Source organism: Amblyomma mixtum, chromosome 1 (assembly GCF_055824585.1).
Source record: "Amblyomma mixtum isolate Tamu chromosome 1, ASM5582458v1, whole genome shotgun sequence".
Classification (NCBI taxonomy): domain Eukaryota; kingdom Metazoa; phylum Arthropoda; class Arachnida; order Ixodida; family Ixodidae; genus Amblyomma; species Amblyomma mixtum.
The window spans coordinates 155,358,503-155,375,184 of record NC_143012.1 but is presented as its reverse complement, the minus strand read 5'-3'; the positions used below and the strand labels follow the sequence as shown (position 1 = coordinate 155,375,184).

General features: G+C 47.8%; 1 protein-coding gene across 1 annotated transcript in view; it reads right to left on the bottom strand.

Moving 5' to 3' along the window:
- LOC149369441 (PDZ domain-containing protein 8-like) overlaps positions 1–15,379 on the bottom strand; it is a 57,960-nt gene extending 42,581 nt beyond the window's left edge. Inside the window, exons 1-7 of the mRNA XM_089575612.1 lie at positions 15,221–15,379; positions 14,597–14,715; positions 11,695–11,773; positions 10,663–10,755; positions 6,131–6,307; positions 1,204–1,284; positions 896–1,100 (exon numbers count right to left, since the gene is read on the bottom strand). Coding sequence (XP_089431738.1) covers positions 896–1,100; positions 1,204–1,284; positions 6,131–6,307; positions 10,663–10,755; positions 11,695–11,773; positions 14,597–14,715; positions 15,221–15,379 — 913 coding nt within the window. The remainder of the gene's footprint in view (positions 1–895; positions 1,101–1,203; positions 1,285–6,130; positions 6,308–10,662; positions 10,756–11,694; positions 11,774–14,596; positions 14,716–15,220) is intronic.
- Between the last annotated feature and the right edge of the window lie 1,303 nt (positions 15,380–16,682).

Here is a 16,682-nt window from a genome sequence, read left to right as displayed (position 1 = left end):
CTCTAGAATTTCTCCTCCAAAGAAATTCCAGCCGCCGCGGCCGGGATCGAACCCGCGTCTTTTGGGTCAGCAGCCGAGCACCATAGCCACTGAGCCACCGCGGCGGCTGGTTTAGTTTATTGGGGTTTAACGTCCCAAAGCACTATGGAGGACGCCGTAGTGAAGGGCTCCGGAAACATCGACCACCTGGGGTTCTTTAACGTGCAATGACATTGCACAGTACACGGGCCTCAAGAATTTCGCCTTCACCCGCCGCGGTGGCTCAGTGGTTACGGCACTCGGCTGCTGACCCGAAAGACGCGAGTTCGATCCCGACCGCGGCGGCCGAATTTCGATGAAGGCAAAATTCTACAGGCCCGTGTGCTGTGCGATGTCAGTGCACGTTAAAGAACCCCAGGTGGTCGAAATTTCCGGAGCCCTTCACTACGGCGTCCCTCATAGCCTGAGTTGCTTCGGGACGTTAAACCCCATTAAACCAAACCAAGCCAAATTTCGCCTCCATCGAAATTCGGCCGCCGCGGCAGGGATCGAACCGGCGTCTTTCGGGTCAGCAGCCGAGCGCCGTAACTACTGAGACACCGCGGCGGGGCATTTGTATCGCTATGCACCCTGGCCAATTCCCCGCCGCGGGTATGTGCCATTAAGCCTGAGGACATCATCATCATCACGGCATGAGCTGTTCGGTTCGAGAAGCCTGTCATGCTGGACCTCTTGTTCTGGTGTTGCGCTGCGACCCCGTAAATTCTGAACAAGCTGAAACAGCTGATGTGCTGCGCTCAAATTTCGCATTAGGAAGTAACGTAATCTTCGGTAATTGTTTTACGGGAGGGCACTGTACGCTGTGCGCTTTCCTTCCGACTGCGACAGGACGTGAAAAAAAAAGAGAGCTGCACACCGATGGACACCATGCAGTAGAGCTGGAAGGAGCCCTCGCAGAGCACCAGCCGCGAGCACTCGACCACGGTGACGTCGAGCTTGCCCTTGTGGCTGATCTTCTCCTGCAGCGGCGGCGCGATGCGAAGGTCCGGCAGCAGGATGAACGGCTTGATGCGGATCTTGTAGCTGGGGATCGTGTGCTTGATGCGCAGCGTCCGCCTGATCTGTGGCGCCCGCCGAAGAGAAATACAGGGAAATTGCTTTCTACGTGCCGCACGGTAATGCTGCTCGGTTGCTTATTGTTATAAAAAGGTTGCTACTACGCACCGTGGATGTTATGATGTTCGCGATTTGCGGAAAACTCTGGCCCTGGAGCGATGATTCCACTGATATGACAATCTTGGGCTCCTGCGAACGTAACAGTAAGATTATATAGGCGACCGTGGTGCCATGAGCGTATTTACCCTCTCAACGCTTCAACACTTAAGAATGTCGCAGGTCCCGCAGTGCGCAGCAGTGACCCGGGCAACATTCCTGTTAGAGTGCTTCCTCAAGAGGTATCACTATGTGGCTATTAAGTTTCGAACGAGGCGCGTAGTTTTGTAACTCATCTCGACGCCAGTCTATTATTGCAGAGGTGCAAAAAAATGATTCTCAGACTTCAACTTACGAGTTTCAACAAGTAAGTCGGTAGCAGTAGATATTTATATCGCAGTCGGTCGCAGTAGATGTTTAAGACCATAAATAACCGGAACGATCACTACATCTGCAAAATGCGCTTCTAGCTGTTCATCAGTGGTGCGTAAAATGGGATATGCAACTAAATCTTTATAAAACTGTTCTCTTATGCATTTCGCGCAAAAAACATTTTAGTTCTTTCTCTTACACCCTGCAAAATCATGTAATCCACGGGGTTACACAATATAAATATTTAGGGGTAACGTTAACGTTACTAGTAGTTATGTAACACTTATGTAAGAGTTCTCATTTTTGTTGACCTGCTTGTAATTTATCTGTATTGTACTGAACTCTATATTGTACTGATTGCCCACCTGCTACGGTCTCTTACTGAGACTGGCAGTATTGTAAATAAATAAATAAATAAAGCTCATGAGTCATGACTTAGCATGGACGTCACACATTACAGACATTTGCTCCTCGTCTTTTTCTAAGCTTTGCTACTTAAGGCGGAAGCTTAAAGATGCCCCAAGTAAAGTTAAACTCCTTGCATACTCAACATTCATTAGGTCCAAATTAGAGTTCGCTTCGGTATTATGGGATCCATTCATAAAGAAAGATAAGATAAGATAAACTTTATTTTCCATCAAAAAAATATGGAGGGAGATGGGGCTAAAAGCTGCAACCGCAGCTTGACTGGTCCCCGCCCCCCTACATGAAAACGACAGGTGGCACTAGACAGCAAAACACTTAACAACAAAAAGCATATCAGAAGAACAGTCGTTTTGACACGATGAAATGAAGAAATGCCTATGGTAACAATACATGGCAACAAAACATGATACTAAAAAAAATCTGAGGAAGGTAAATTGAACATGGAATTTGAACATGGTTACCGAAAAAGGAATACATCAGATTTCAGGACTGACAACAGAACATCTCTATGAATTATACAATATTAATAGCGGTTACATACAGTTTGCGTTTTATTGAAGAAAAATATTTTTAAGCTGCGTAGAATTCAGCGCTAAAATGTCTACATCTTCAGACAAATAGGAGTTTAAGACCGAAGGAATGCGGTGTTTCAGGGTTTGTGCAGCGTAATTTGTTCTGCAGGAGACAACTTTCCAGTATTCGCGTTTTCTTGTGCAAAGGAAAGCGGTGCAAGGATGGTGCAAAGGAAGGCGGTTAGGTTTATTTATAACAAATACAGGAGGTTAGACTCACCTACAACACTAATTAAAACCAACCACATTCCATTACTTGAAGTACGCAGAAAAATTTTCCGTCTGTTGTTTATGCATAACCTTTTAACACGTAAACTAAACGTACCCCGCCCTGTAATTCTCAAACAATTGTCGCGCCGAACACACCATTCACGAATTCATTTGCTGGAACCCATTTTTGCAAAGACTGACTCATTCAAGCACAGTTTTTTTCCGCGGACTGTTTCCGACTGGAACTCTCTTCCCGAGGCCATTTTCCAGTCCTCAAATTTTAGTAAAGCTCTTGAGAAGCATTTTCTCGAGTGAATGAGCGTTGTATTTTCGTTATTCTGCTCATTGTTTGTAACCCCATGTATTTTCTTAGTATTTGTAATTTTCAATGCCTTGTATAGCCGCTCCTGCATGGGCCAATCTATTGACCTGCAGTATTCTGAAATAAATAAATAAATATCGGTCGTGAGCGCAAGATAATGGCGGCACCGCAAGCAGCAAAACCTGCCTCGGCACGCATGTCTCACAGTGGACGAGAGCAGACAAATAACTGAATTATACCAATCCAGCCACGCAGTATATCCTCAGCCATTTATGGGCCTTACAAAGACGGAGGAACGCACACTCCTCCGTCTTTACACGAAAACACTGCTGTGCCCGGCAGTTTTAAAGCACTTCGATCCTGCATGTATACAGGAAAGTGTCCGTACTGTGAGGAGAAGTCTTCGGACATCTTCCACGTGGTATGGGCATGTCAGTCAACCCCGAACCTCGCCCCAAAACCCAACCCCACCCGGGAGGACTGGAAGGGAGCCCTGCTCGGCTGCTCCGACCTGGTGAACCAGAAGGCCCTCGTCGAGCGCGCCCGAGCCGCAGCGGTCGCCAATGGGCTCCTGTACTGAGTAGCGCACCTAGTGGTTGTGAGAGGTGCCCCGTTCTGGGATACCTCAAACTCCCTCCCTATTATGTACCAATAATAAAGTTTTTCAGACAGACAGACAGCGGTCATCGCGCCGTTGCTGCCGGAAAGCTGCCGGCGAAGCGACTTGTTGTCGCGCCTGGAGTGTGACCGATGCTTCGTTCCTGCGCCTTTGCTTACATGACAAATCAGGGTTAACTTTCAACGAGCGCGTGCCGAGTAAAAAGTATGAAGCTTGCGATTGTGGGGCGTTCGCCGTGTAAGACACCAGCGCTACTTTTACACACCACCGAGCTGAGACATGGGGAATGCAGCGGGAGGATGTTTGTTCGCGTACCCGAAAAATTTAATGGCTTGCTGGTTCAAGCGCTAACGACCAGTGGTTCTTTCAGCGAGGCTCAAGCAGCGCGTCAGGCATCCGGCCTCTTAATAGCGGGACGACATGAAAGAAAGGCGCAAATAAGATGCACCTTGAGGTGCTGAGTAGGTTTTACGAAAGCAGCACACACACGAAAAAGAAACCTCAGTTGCTTCAGCAAATATTATTTAGTATTGTCCGCGCAGCTTTTCCGCGACTTTGTCTCATTCCTTCGTGCTGTTAGGAAATATGACAGACAAATTGTGTTCAAATATGAACTCATCCCTTTCCTCACGGCGCGGTTGAGGTGTTTGTTTGTAAAACAGCCACTTCCCCTCTCATGTCCTCTAATCTAATTTTACAACATCGGACGCCCGGGATCGCAGCGTCAATTAGCGACTTATTCCATAGCGCGCACACACTGATGTTCTCTGGGTGCTGGCTACACATCGCGCAAAAACTTATGCCGCTGCTTATATAAAAATTATGAGATCAGTTCAAAGAACGCAATTTTTCATTGCACGAAATCGGTACGACACTGCACTGCTGGGACACGGCACATGGCAACCATAAGGCTAAGAGACGATTTTAGTTCTAATATTTTCCTTCCATTTGGCTCGTCTCTTCCAAAGTGGCATTCTTTCTCCCCTTCCATGGCTAGCCGATACTACGGCTTGAAATGACTTCATAACAACACAAACCAGAACATGTCACCTTCGGCTCAGGAAAAGAACTTCCTCGCGATGGTCGCGATATCGCGAGAAGCCGCACTCCTGACAAGGATTTCTTCCGCTGTGGTTGCTCGAAGAAATAAAGCGCCTCCCGGTTGTTCGATAGCTGATCTGCTGTATGCGCGATCTTCATATTCCGAGACCAATACATAGGGCGTATTTATTCCAGCGTAGAATATGACACTGGAGGAAGTGGCATAAAAACAACAAAAAAATTGGCAGAGGCTCAGCTTGGTTAAGTCCGGAAATTGCGAAAGCAACTTCATCCGTTTCTTCAGCCCGCATCCGCCGTGTCTACCGCCGCTCTGCGCCGACGGTTGGTTGGTTGCGACTGAGAGAAGGATGAAAAGGAAAGTGCACGGGCCTGCCTACTGGCTCCAGCCGAGCCACCACCGCTGCCACGTGCAGATAGAAGAGAGTTGAAAGATATGAGGAAAGATAAACACCACTCAATAAACTTGGCCCTGCACTCGTAGATGCACCCGCATCAAGCGATGTTGACCGGCGTGCTCGCCAGGCTGCTGCATACGCACGTTGTTTAGCTAGCCGTTCTTCCCGTTCTTCGTCTGTTTCTTCGGCGCGGCGCCGTCGCTTGGCCGCAGCAGATCGTTCCAGCCTCGCCTTGTACACATCATCCGACATAGCGCACTGAAAGGAGCGCAGCTGCAGCCCCCCCCCCCGCCCGTCTCCCCCCCCCCCCCCTCCGTTTTATCCCGCTCTAGCGAGCGCCCTCTCTCGGCAGCGGCGCAGCCGGCGTGTAATGCTGTACCTCCGCCATCGATGGCGCGAGCTGGGGCCCCGGCTCTCGGTCTGTCGTGACGTCACACGGTCACGTGACGCGCCGCTGTGTAAGGAGGCGCCACGACCATCGATGGCAGAAAAGTGCAAGCCGTATTGCTTTCGCAATAAAATTGGCTATGGCTTAGCTTAGGTTAAGCCTGGATATCAGCGAAAAGCTTCGGTGAGCGTCATACGAGCAAGCCGAGCGAGCGCCGATGCACACTCGGTAAACACGCGCAGAGCGCGCGAACGACGGCGAAGGTCGACCGGCGGAGCCGCGCTCGGCGGCGGCGTGCGCCCCTCCAGTGACGTGACGCGGCGAACTCGAGCACGCGCAGATGTGGCTAAAATTGATCACGGCGCACGCCAGACCCCATGTTGACTATCCTAGTGAAGCTTTTCGCTTCAAAAGAGAGAACAGCGCCCGCTGCGGGACTTGGGAAGAAGCAAGGATTCTGGAACTGGTCACAAAACGTGTTTCCGGCTCCGACAGCCGTCGTCCGGCGCCGTGGCGAAACCAGCAAGAAGTAACGCTGGCTGGCCTTTCAAGTGGCGCATAGTCACGACTTACTTCGTAAAAGGCGAAAGACCAATGCGTGTAGGGCTTCCGGGAGAATTGCAGGCGGCTCTTGGCAGAGAAGTGGTTCACCTTAACCGCCAGCGAAGCCACTCCGCCAATGATCAGCTCGGCGTCCACGGCCAGCGTCACTCCGCCGGCGTAGTCCAGGTTCAGGAAGATGTCCACCTCCTGTGCACAAAAGAGGCAGGCATTGTGCCCGAGTTAGCGAGGGATCCAGCATAGCACGTCGGGCTAACTTCCGGAAACGCTGCAGAAGAGCGCAGCGAATAATCATTGCCTCTGATCAACATGGGAATAACTATCCGATCACTGCCTCTGACGGGATGATTAAAGTTTGAAATAATTTGTCGCCGTAGAGAAGCGACATGAAAAGTAGCATCCTGAGGCGCCTTTGAGATGATTCGTTACTTCCTCTAGTGACTCTCAGCGATCATAAGATAAAACGCTCTTCTACATGACTGAGTGTAAACCACGCACGTCGCCCTTTACATTCTATCAGCGCCAAGAGCATTTCTAAGGTGGTCCAGAAGTATCCTAAATTTCATCAGCCTAACTACGCCCCTGCAGGGAAATGTCCACTCTGAGTATAGCCTCACAGTATAGCCTCCGAGCACATAGGAAACTAGTCCCTAGGACACGCACCAACTACGGGAAACAGACAGTAAACTATCAAGCATCCACCGCCCTAAATAATTTCTCGGATGATCTTGATTTTAGGGTTTCTCTCAAACAGTTTAATAAACTAATCAAACGCCACTTAATGCAAAATGATATGTCAAATCCTTCAGCAGCTGTGCACTGACCTTCTGACACAGTGTTAGTTTACCTAATAAATACAGCCCCTTTTTGTGTCCGAGCAGTAATGTAAACGCTAAAAATTCTTGTATATGTTTCATCTATATTTTCCGTGCGCAAGCGAAGTCAGCTTTTGTCATTTTTGTTGCTCGGCGATGATCACGTTTTATGGAATGTGTGAGTCCGCTTCTCTTTTTTGCTCTGTAATGCATTGAATGTTTGATTTGTAACCTGTTCATTTTTTTTCTCCCGTTGCACTGCACTGCAAACTGTACACGGAAGCTGAGGCCTCGTCAGGCACTACAGCCTTTTGCCTCAGCTTCCTCTCTCTTGAAAAAGGAAGAAATAAAATCTTGAAATCTTGAAAAAAAATCTCATATCTCTTCTACCAACGCTGTCTTGTGGCAGCCTACTACGCTTGCCTTCTCTTGGAATCCACTCTGGTTCCCTCATATACCATTGGCTATATTCGCGTTACATGTCCTGCCCATGCCGATTTCGTATATCGATTTCGACCAGGATGTCATCAACTCGCGTGTGGTCGTTGGACCATTGGGCCTTCTAGTTCGGACCTACGGTCACTACCTGCCGGAAGTAGATGTATTACCTTAGTACATCAAATGCTTCGGTGCCTATCATATAATGCTCTTCCCTTCCGAGGCTGTTAAACATTAGATTTCTACATATTATTCTCCGACCCACAGTTCTGCTTTTCCTGTTTAGGTCCGTAACTTTCTTGTGCACTTCTTCCCCTGAGTTACGCGGAGAAAAATTGGCACGTTTTTAACGCAGTAAAACCGGCAGAAAGTTAGGTGGGCGGATGAGATTAAGAAGTTTGCAGGGATACAGTGGCGGCAACTGACAAAGGACAGGGTTAATTGGAGAGACATGGGAGAGGCCTTTGCCCTGCAGTGGGTGTAGTCAGGCTGATGATGATGATGATGAAAACTGAGTAGACGGGCGAAAGAACGTGTTCGTTCTTCATTTGGAGGGGATACTTAGGCTCGCCTTAAGGCTAGAGCCGAAATCATTAGTGGGTTAACGCCCATGTATGCAGAATTGAACATTGATAGATGGCGGCGAATCCTAATACGACTCCTGGCGCAGTGGTGCAGCGGTTCAGCGATGCCTTACTGCCCTGCGATGGCAGGTGCTGCCACCTGTGAGGCTTGCGCGACGCAGGTTGCTCTTCCCGAGCAACCTCTCTCATGCAGCCGGTGCGAAGCTCCTTCGAACATACCCCAGCTTAATCGAGTAACTCGGTAAGCTCTGGTTTGCTAGGCAAAGGCACAACATCGCACGTACGTACGTACGTGCGTACGTACGTGCGTGCGTACGTGCGTGCGTACGTGCGTGCGTACGTACGTGCGTGCGGCGATAAGATTCCTGGTCGGTGTTGGTGATCGTATGAGTTGTTTCGCACCAATTGTACGGAAGAGATTGTTTCCTTTCCTGACACCCTTCCTGATAGACACTTATAACTTTCGCCGGGAGGAACTATGATCATTTTAGTTATTTTCTTGAACCCTTATGTACGCTTCATCTACACCCTGGTTACACAATGCATTGATGGTTGCTCAGCTTTTGACTGAGTCAAATGCTTTCTCGTTGTCGATGAATGCTATAGATAGGGTGTGGTTATATTGACGCATTTTTCTGTCACCTAATTCATGTTGTGAATATGGTCCTTACTCTAGTAACCGTAATAAAATTCAGACTTGTCATTTGGTTGATTGAAGTCAGTGGTTGCTCTTATTCTATCAGAGATTGCATTAGTGAATGCTTTGTAGGCAACGGAGAGTAAGCTGGTCGGTCTGTAATTTTTCAAGTTTTCAACGTTCTCTTTTTTATGTAGTAAGATAATGCGAGCGTTTTTCCAAGATTTTGGTTCTTAGGCATGAGGCATTGCGTATACAGGGTGGCCAGTGTTTCGAACAAAATTTCGCCACCGTCCTTCAACAGATCCGCTCTCAAATGATGCTCAACAACTCCTTTTGCATTGCTCTTAACATTGCATTGCTTCTAAGGATTTGTTTACTTTCCTTTTCGTTGCCGTCGCGATTTACAATTGATCTGCACCGCTGCCTCCGTCGTTATCGTCCTGACTATTCTGGCTACTGCATGGAGTTGTGTAAAATTCCTCGGCTAGCTTACCTCTCTGATACACATTGGCAATGACGCTGCGCTCCTTGCTCTTAACGTGTACACCTCATTTTTGCCTATACGTGCGGCTGCTCTTAGGCTGCCTGCGTTCTTTAGAGCGTGCTTCATTCTCTGCTTACTACACTTCCTGATGTCGGTTACCTTAAGCTTATTGATTGATTCTGACAGCACTGCCAATCAATCGTGGGATTAGAGGCTTTCAGGCTTTGGCGTTTCTTAAATAAGTCTTTTTCCTGAGAGATCTTGACAGCACTCTGTCTAGCTTCCCTATATTCTACTTCTATTGCGCACTTCGTAATGATATTTGTGAGGTTGTCTTTCATTTATAGAGCACTTATGTCATCGTCATCGGTTAAAGCGGAATACCTGTTCTGCAGCAAGATTCTGAATACTTCTTTCTCTCTTTGCGATAGCTCTTTGGTGGGCTTCTGCCGTACTAGTCTCCTGTGTTTTCTCTTGAACTCCAGGCTAATTCAAGACCTTACCATGTTCTGGTCACTGCATCGAAACTTACTGAGTACCTCCACGCCCTGCACATTGCCAGGATACGTCGACAATAAGTTGCCTATTTCATGTTCAATCTCGCCATTCGAACTCTTCCTTGTCAACTTTCCGTTCCACAGTTTGTGAAAGCCGGGCTTGATCTCATTATTTCGTTCCTTAAACTCCCATAATATGTTATTTCTGGAACCTATGCCACAGTCACCCACTGCCTGGTCACGTGTGTACTTCTTGCCAACCTTGGCAATGAAGTCGCCCATCTTAGGGTTTACTCTTTTTCGACGAATATATTATGGCCTGAGCTTACGGAACATAATCTGGTCAATAACAGCTTATTGGCTTTCACTCTCGTTTTTTCGCGCCAGCTTCTTGCTCGGTTCGAGCATTGCGTTACTAGTACTACTTTCCGCGCACTTAGCCTTGCCAGCTCAAGGGAGGTTACCGAGTTTCCTTAGTGTGCATTGTTCGAAAATTTACCACCACGTGCGTCTACGATGCCTGAAATATGGTTAAAGCAGGACGTGAAGATCAGGAGGAGATTTAAATATGTTGGAGTGAGCGTGAGAAGTTGGAAAATGCGAAATGTGAACGAAACCCGTGCACACCGATCATGCGAATGCTAAGCCTTCCACTATCCTTAGCCCTATGCTTTTTCGCCCCTGTATGAGACCAGGTGTGACGTAAGGGCTAATGATCATGCCCTGTCTCACTGGCTGTGTGCTATACAAGTTGTCTGCAGGCGGCACCACAAAATAAACCACCGGAATGTAAAACATCTTCGCGCGTTAAACGAGTCCGTAAGTGTCCGTCGGTGTAGCTGTTGTACGCTGGGCTCTTGTGACCGCCGAGATTACAGGCGAAAACGAGTGAACGGCCGTTCTTAAGCGAGAACAGCTTTTAGGAATCTGCCTGCGATTTGAAGGTATTCATGTGAGGCGCAGATTGGGTGCCAGGTCCCTCCCGGGCCTCGGTGTCAAAAGGAATGATGGGAAGAACGAATAGGGAAGAGATCAGTTTTGGAGAACGGGCCCCAGGCTAGGCCATGAGGCGCCGCAGTCCCTCACCTCGAGTGTCTTCCAGGTTTCATGGAGGATGACATCATCGACGGATATCTTAGTGAAGGTGAGGAAGTCGCTGCCGAGGTCAAACTCGCGAAGCTGCAAAGACCAAATAAATGGAGGGAGGCGTATTCGCTACTTGTTATCACAGATGTAGCTTCACTGTATGAAAATATACCGCATGTAGGTGGTGTTCAGTGCGTAATGAACGCCTATGATGACTACTCCCTTCCTAGGCCCGTCGATATAGCTCTGCTTTAGGCACTCTTTTGAGACCGATACTTTAACATAATAATTCTAAATTAATAAAACCCACTACGTCGCTCAGCGCGCTCCTCGGAGGAGAGTGATTTTCGAGTAGCCGGAAAAATGCTCCAGTCTGGTTGGGCCACAATGTGAAGCGTAATTGCGTTTTCGGAATTCAAAAACTAGTAGGGTTATTACTAATTACAGTTACAATCTCTGGATGCAGCTAGGCGTACATTTGCAATAGTTAACTATGAGAATTTAGTGAACCAGCTGCCTAGTTGACATGATTAACATGTCTTACGATATCTACCAACGCGGGTTTCACTATCTTTTTATCTCAAAAAGCCTTTTTTTAAAGATTAGCAGCAGGCTGCCCTAAAAAACCTGGTGGAATCATGAACAGCATCTTGTTTGAATGTGAGCAAGCTGACAGTTAATAAGATATATTGCACTTGAAGAGGCCTTTGCTTGGCCATTGCCTGCGCCTTTGAGTATTGGCTTCGCTAGACCCGAGCCAGATATAATCTTGCCTCCCTTCGTTTTCCACCACTAGCTGCGATGGAGCTCGAGAAAGCAGGATTACTTTCTTTGGGGCCACCGTCTGTGTCCACGATGCAGAAGCTGCCAGCGTAAGCGGTAGGCTTCCAGATCCGTATGATTGTTTTCTGAGCTAGGGTACGAGCACATTTGTGGAATATGATGGGACGCGCCCCGACAGCTGTCGCTGCATAGCTACAGAAACTCGGGCATAGCGAATAGCAAAGGAAGCATGCAAGGCAGGAAACTCACTTGGATCCTTTCGAAAATTTTTCCGGCAGCACCGCGCTGCGCTTCCTGAAGTCCCTTGCTGATGGCGCTAAGGAGCAACCTGGCAGCAAATGGAGAAAAAAAAAGGATGCACGTTAGTAAGTCTGTGTGCTTACACACATAAACCTAGTAAATTTCGGCGCTTTGTTTGTACTAAAAATTGGGAACTAGCAGCCCCGTTTCTATTTTGTTTTCTCTAGATAGCTAGCAGTTGCGGACGATCGTCAGTTTTTACTCTTATATCAGCTGAAAAGTATAAGATGGACGATACGTCGAAGATTTTAGCGGACTACTTGAATTAAAGTTCGGCGTGCGAATATAAACGAACACTGAGCTGGAGTTCCACCCTAGTTTTAATGGCTCGCAGTGAGGCTGACGTCTACGGTACAACCACCGCGCCTGTCTGCGTGTTCATCAGTGTGCGTAGATGGTCTTGAGGATAAAGCTCCACTGTCCTGGTAATTCTGTTTGAATACCGGCTCGTCCAGCACAACGTTGCTACATCTATTTGCAGACGCCGGGGGCAGACTACGAGGCGCGCAGGACCACCTTCTTTACGGTCTGCGCACACTCGATCGCCATTGGTTGAGATGGCCTCCAGGCTCCAGAGCGCCGCAAGAGACGATAAGGACGATAGGGCGCTGCTAACGGCTTTTCATTTTCAAAGTGAAAACCACACGTGAGGGCTACAAGATCACGAACGGTATGTGGTACGGTGTGGTATGATACAGAGTGGTATGGTCCGGTATTGCATGGTACGGTACGCTATGGCACGGTAAGGTATGATATGGTATGATAGAGCATGGTATGGTATAGTACGGTATAGTAGGCTACGGTACGGTATGGTCCGCATTGGTATGGTAGGGTACGGTATGCTGCCGTATGGTATGGTACGGAATGGCATGGCTGGTATGCTGGGGTACGGAATGTGGAGTTTAACGTTGACAAGCTGCCCATGGGCCGCGAGGGATCGCAGTAAAGGATGGCTTCAGGTACATTCCGACTGTGTGGGGTTTGTTAAGAAGTTTTCGCTTATTCTGTCAGATATTGCCCTCTGGCTCGTGGATATTGCCCTCTGGCAATATCCTTACTCCCGACGCACTTTATGTCTTTTGGACTCTAATGTTTACGCTACTTGTGAACGCTTGATTGATGCAGTCCTCCATGGCCTGAAATGGAAAGCTGCTGTTGCTACCTAGAAGACACTGCTATTCTCTCTTCGACTTTTCGTGATCCCTTACGCCGCCTCAATGAAGTGCTCACGTGCCTTGCTTCCGGTGGCCTTCAAAAAATTCATTTCGCCAGGAAGGAAATCAAGATCCTGGGTCACCTCGTCAGACGAGGCGGCATTCGAGCCGACCCTGAACTGCTGTACTGAGCTCGTTACCAACGCCATAGAGAACTGCGCAGTTTCCTTGGCCTGTGCTTTTTTTTTTGTCAGTTTATCAGATATTTCGCTACAAAATTGCGTGAAAAATCGTTTCTCCGGGCCTGGCCTTTCTTCGAGCATAGCTGAATACGTCGCATCTTTCCCGCTCTGTCAGCGTCTAAAGGCCGACTTCATCTATACCGCCGGTCACCTGCAATCTCTACCATGCCCAGCCACCCCGTTCGGCGTCATCGGCATCACTTGTATACCCCGCTTCCTTTCTCTACGCTCGGTAATCGTTGGGCAGTCACTGCCATCAGCAATCTCACATGCTACGCAGAGACCGTAGCCTTGCCTGTTGGCTCGGCGCCCTTAGCTGCCGCCTTCTTTTCGAAATAAATCGCTCTGCGCCATGGCGCCCCTCAGGTTCTTCTGTGACCGCGCCCGGACTATCCTGTCGACACTTCTTGCCGAAGTTCTTCACGCTACCTCTGCAATTAACAAGATGACCTCCATCTGCCCCTCCACCCCCCCCCACACACACATACGCAAACAACCTAATTGAGCGGTTTCATCGCACCCTTTCAGATATGATTTCCATGTAAAGTCATGGACAAAAGTTTGTGGGATGCGGATTTGCGAAAAAAAAATATTTCTGCATTGCCTCACTAGACGGGCAGATTGTATTTTCGCAGCAGATGGAGCGCATTGTCTCTTTATGTTCCTATGCATTTGAGTGATGTACTGCGCGGGACCTCACAGCAATAAATTTTTCCCGCGAATTTGCATCCCGCAAACTTTTGTCCATGATGACTGTACGTTCAGCCTGACCTTCGAAATTGGGACGCAGTCCTTCCTTTCGTCACTTTTCACTACAAATCAGCATTGCCACAAACCACTTGTTACTGCCCGTTTTTTTTTTTTTTCATGGTCGTCCTCCCATTACTTTTCTTGGTGTCAGTGAGCTACTCCGTCTGTTCCCGAACAGTTCATCTCCCGAGAGGCCCGATGCTCGCCGATACTCCGATGCTGATTTTTAACGCGAAAGCAGTAAAGGCCCCGTTCTCAAGAAAATACGGCGTCGGCGTGATGAGCGAAAAGTCACGAGCATGGCTGTGGCAGGTGGCCCCCGGAGGGCAACCTAACAGGGGGATACCTAGTTCGCGTGAACTGGCGGCGTCGTCATCACAGCCTGCTTACCGGATAGTAAGCAAACTGCCCACCCTTGCAGGTGGCGGTTAAATTAATGATTAGTCGCTCGGAGAGAGCAACCTGGGTCCCTATAAGGCCCACCGCTGGGGGCACCTGCCATCACATGGCAACGGTGCATCGCTTAATCGCTGCACCACTGCTCCAGGAGTGGTATGAGGACTCCCAGGGATCTATGAATGTAAAGTAGAGAATTACGTTCTGCATATATGGGAACTAACCCACTACGCAGTTTCGTCATACCCATAAGCGGAGCTTAAGCGTCCGCTCCAATTTTCTTTGGCTCGTCGCCACTCCTTTTGTTACCTGCGCAGGAAGATGCTGTCCTTCCACTCCCGAAAGAGGAACTGCGCCAGAAGATTGGCGACGATGAGGAAACCTCGCTGCTTGCTCCAGTTCCCAGGCTGCACCAGTCGTAGCAGTTTCTGCGCCATCGAAAAAAAACCCAGAGACGACTAAGACGTGCTTGACAAGTTTGGCCCATCACAGTTACCTACTCTGTAAGCTGCAAGTTTCCGAGTTTTTGTGCCTCGTCAGTGTAAGGCCAATGTTAGAGTTCCTTTCCTTTTGCGGAGCGAGTACCTCGGGCCGCTTTTGTTGACTTTAATAGGCATCCTTGGATGCTCGCCACTGAGGACGAAAGAACGTTTAAGCTTTACTATCAGGACCGCAGCAATCAGTCGATAAATGTGAAATGGTTTCATTATCAGGAAAATAGCGATCATTTTGTAAAACAGGAACAATCTGTCACAGCTTTCACTAAAATTTGTAGGCGTGCACAATCTCGATCACGACGGCATGCATTGGCTACATGCAATCTAGAAGCATTCCACTGACACTCTTTTGTGCTCTCTGTACTAGACCAGCTCTTTATTGCCTACCGAAAATGAACCGAAGCATGTACTTCTCGTGTTCCCCATTCAGGCTTACCTGAGGCAGATGGATAGGGAGAAACTTTGCAAACGGCTTCGTGCGTGGCCTGGGAGGGAGCTTGACCACCTTGTAGAAAGCGTAAAGCTCCAGGGCGAGCATAGTCACGACGCCCAGGACAAAACCTGTGAAGCCGATGAGGTAGATCGCGAGCGACATTGCTTGCACCGCTGTTGAACCCGGCAGAACTGCTTGTTGCTGGTCGCCTCTTCATGGGAGGCCTTCAGTAGCAGCGCCGCACTTCTTCGTCTTCTTCTGCTTTTGGGCTTGCACGAGGCGCGTTCTGTACAAATGGCTTGCCGAAACTCATTGTGTTCGAAATAAGTATGGAAGACTCAATTTCTGCTTCCTGCGGTCAATTCACATAAAAACAGGTTTTTGGAGACCATTCGACTTTTTTAAAAGGTTTGCTTCAGCGAACAATTTCTTTAAATGCATCATCTGGTATATTACACAATCATTTATTTATTTATTTATTTATTTATTTATTTATTTATTTATTTATTTATTTATTTATTTATTTATTTATTTATTTATTTATTTATTTATTTATTTATTTATACATACTGCAGCCGGGCTATTGCAGGGCTATTGCAGGGGTGGGTGTGAACAACAATGTAGGAAAACATGGAGCACAGCAATGACAAACGTCCGAAACATCTCAAACAGCATGAGTGAAAACAAGAAAAACGGAAAAACTATTCAATAGCCGCTAAAAACAGCTCTAAAGGAAGAGAGCGAGTAGAACCGGGTAAACAATCCCAATATTCGATTGCACGCGGAAAAAAACTGTATTTAAAAGTGTCCGTGCGGGCAAAATAAGGCGTGATGTTTAGGCTGTGGTGACTTCTAGTTTTAGATGGTATAGCAGGGATTAGGTAATCATTTGCAGAGGTCCGGCAGGAAGAGTTAATAATTTAATACAAAACTTTTAAAGACTCAGTCCTTGGTCGAGATGAGAGTGGTTGCAGGCCCAGTGATGAAAGTGCTGTGGAAGGCGAAAAATCTCAACCAAACCTGTGGCATATGAAGCGAACGACTTTCTTCTGCACTGCCTCGATTTGGTTAATTTCGCGTTGTTTGTGCGGGTTCCATAGAGGGGTGGCGTATTCAAGTAGTGGACGGATTAGTGATTTAAACATTAGTACTTTCGTATCTCTAGGAGAAGCTTTTATTGTGCGACGGAGGTATCCTAACTTTTTAAGTGCCTTTGAGGTTATGAAATCTATATGTTTGGACCACGACATACTGGGTGTGAAAATAAGACCAAAGTATTTGTATCATCATCGTAAAGCTGAACCTTCATGGGAATACCATTGAGCACGACATTAAAAAAATTTAGTGGAACACATAATCACTGATAATGTATGAAAATGTGATAGCAATGCTTTGCGTCCACTTATGAGCTTCCTATTAGGGCTCAGCCAGCCGTTTTGCGAACCCTTACATTTGTTGGTGAAAC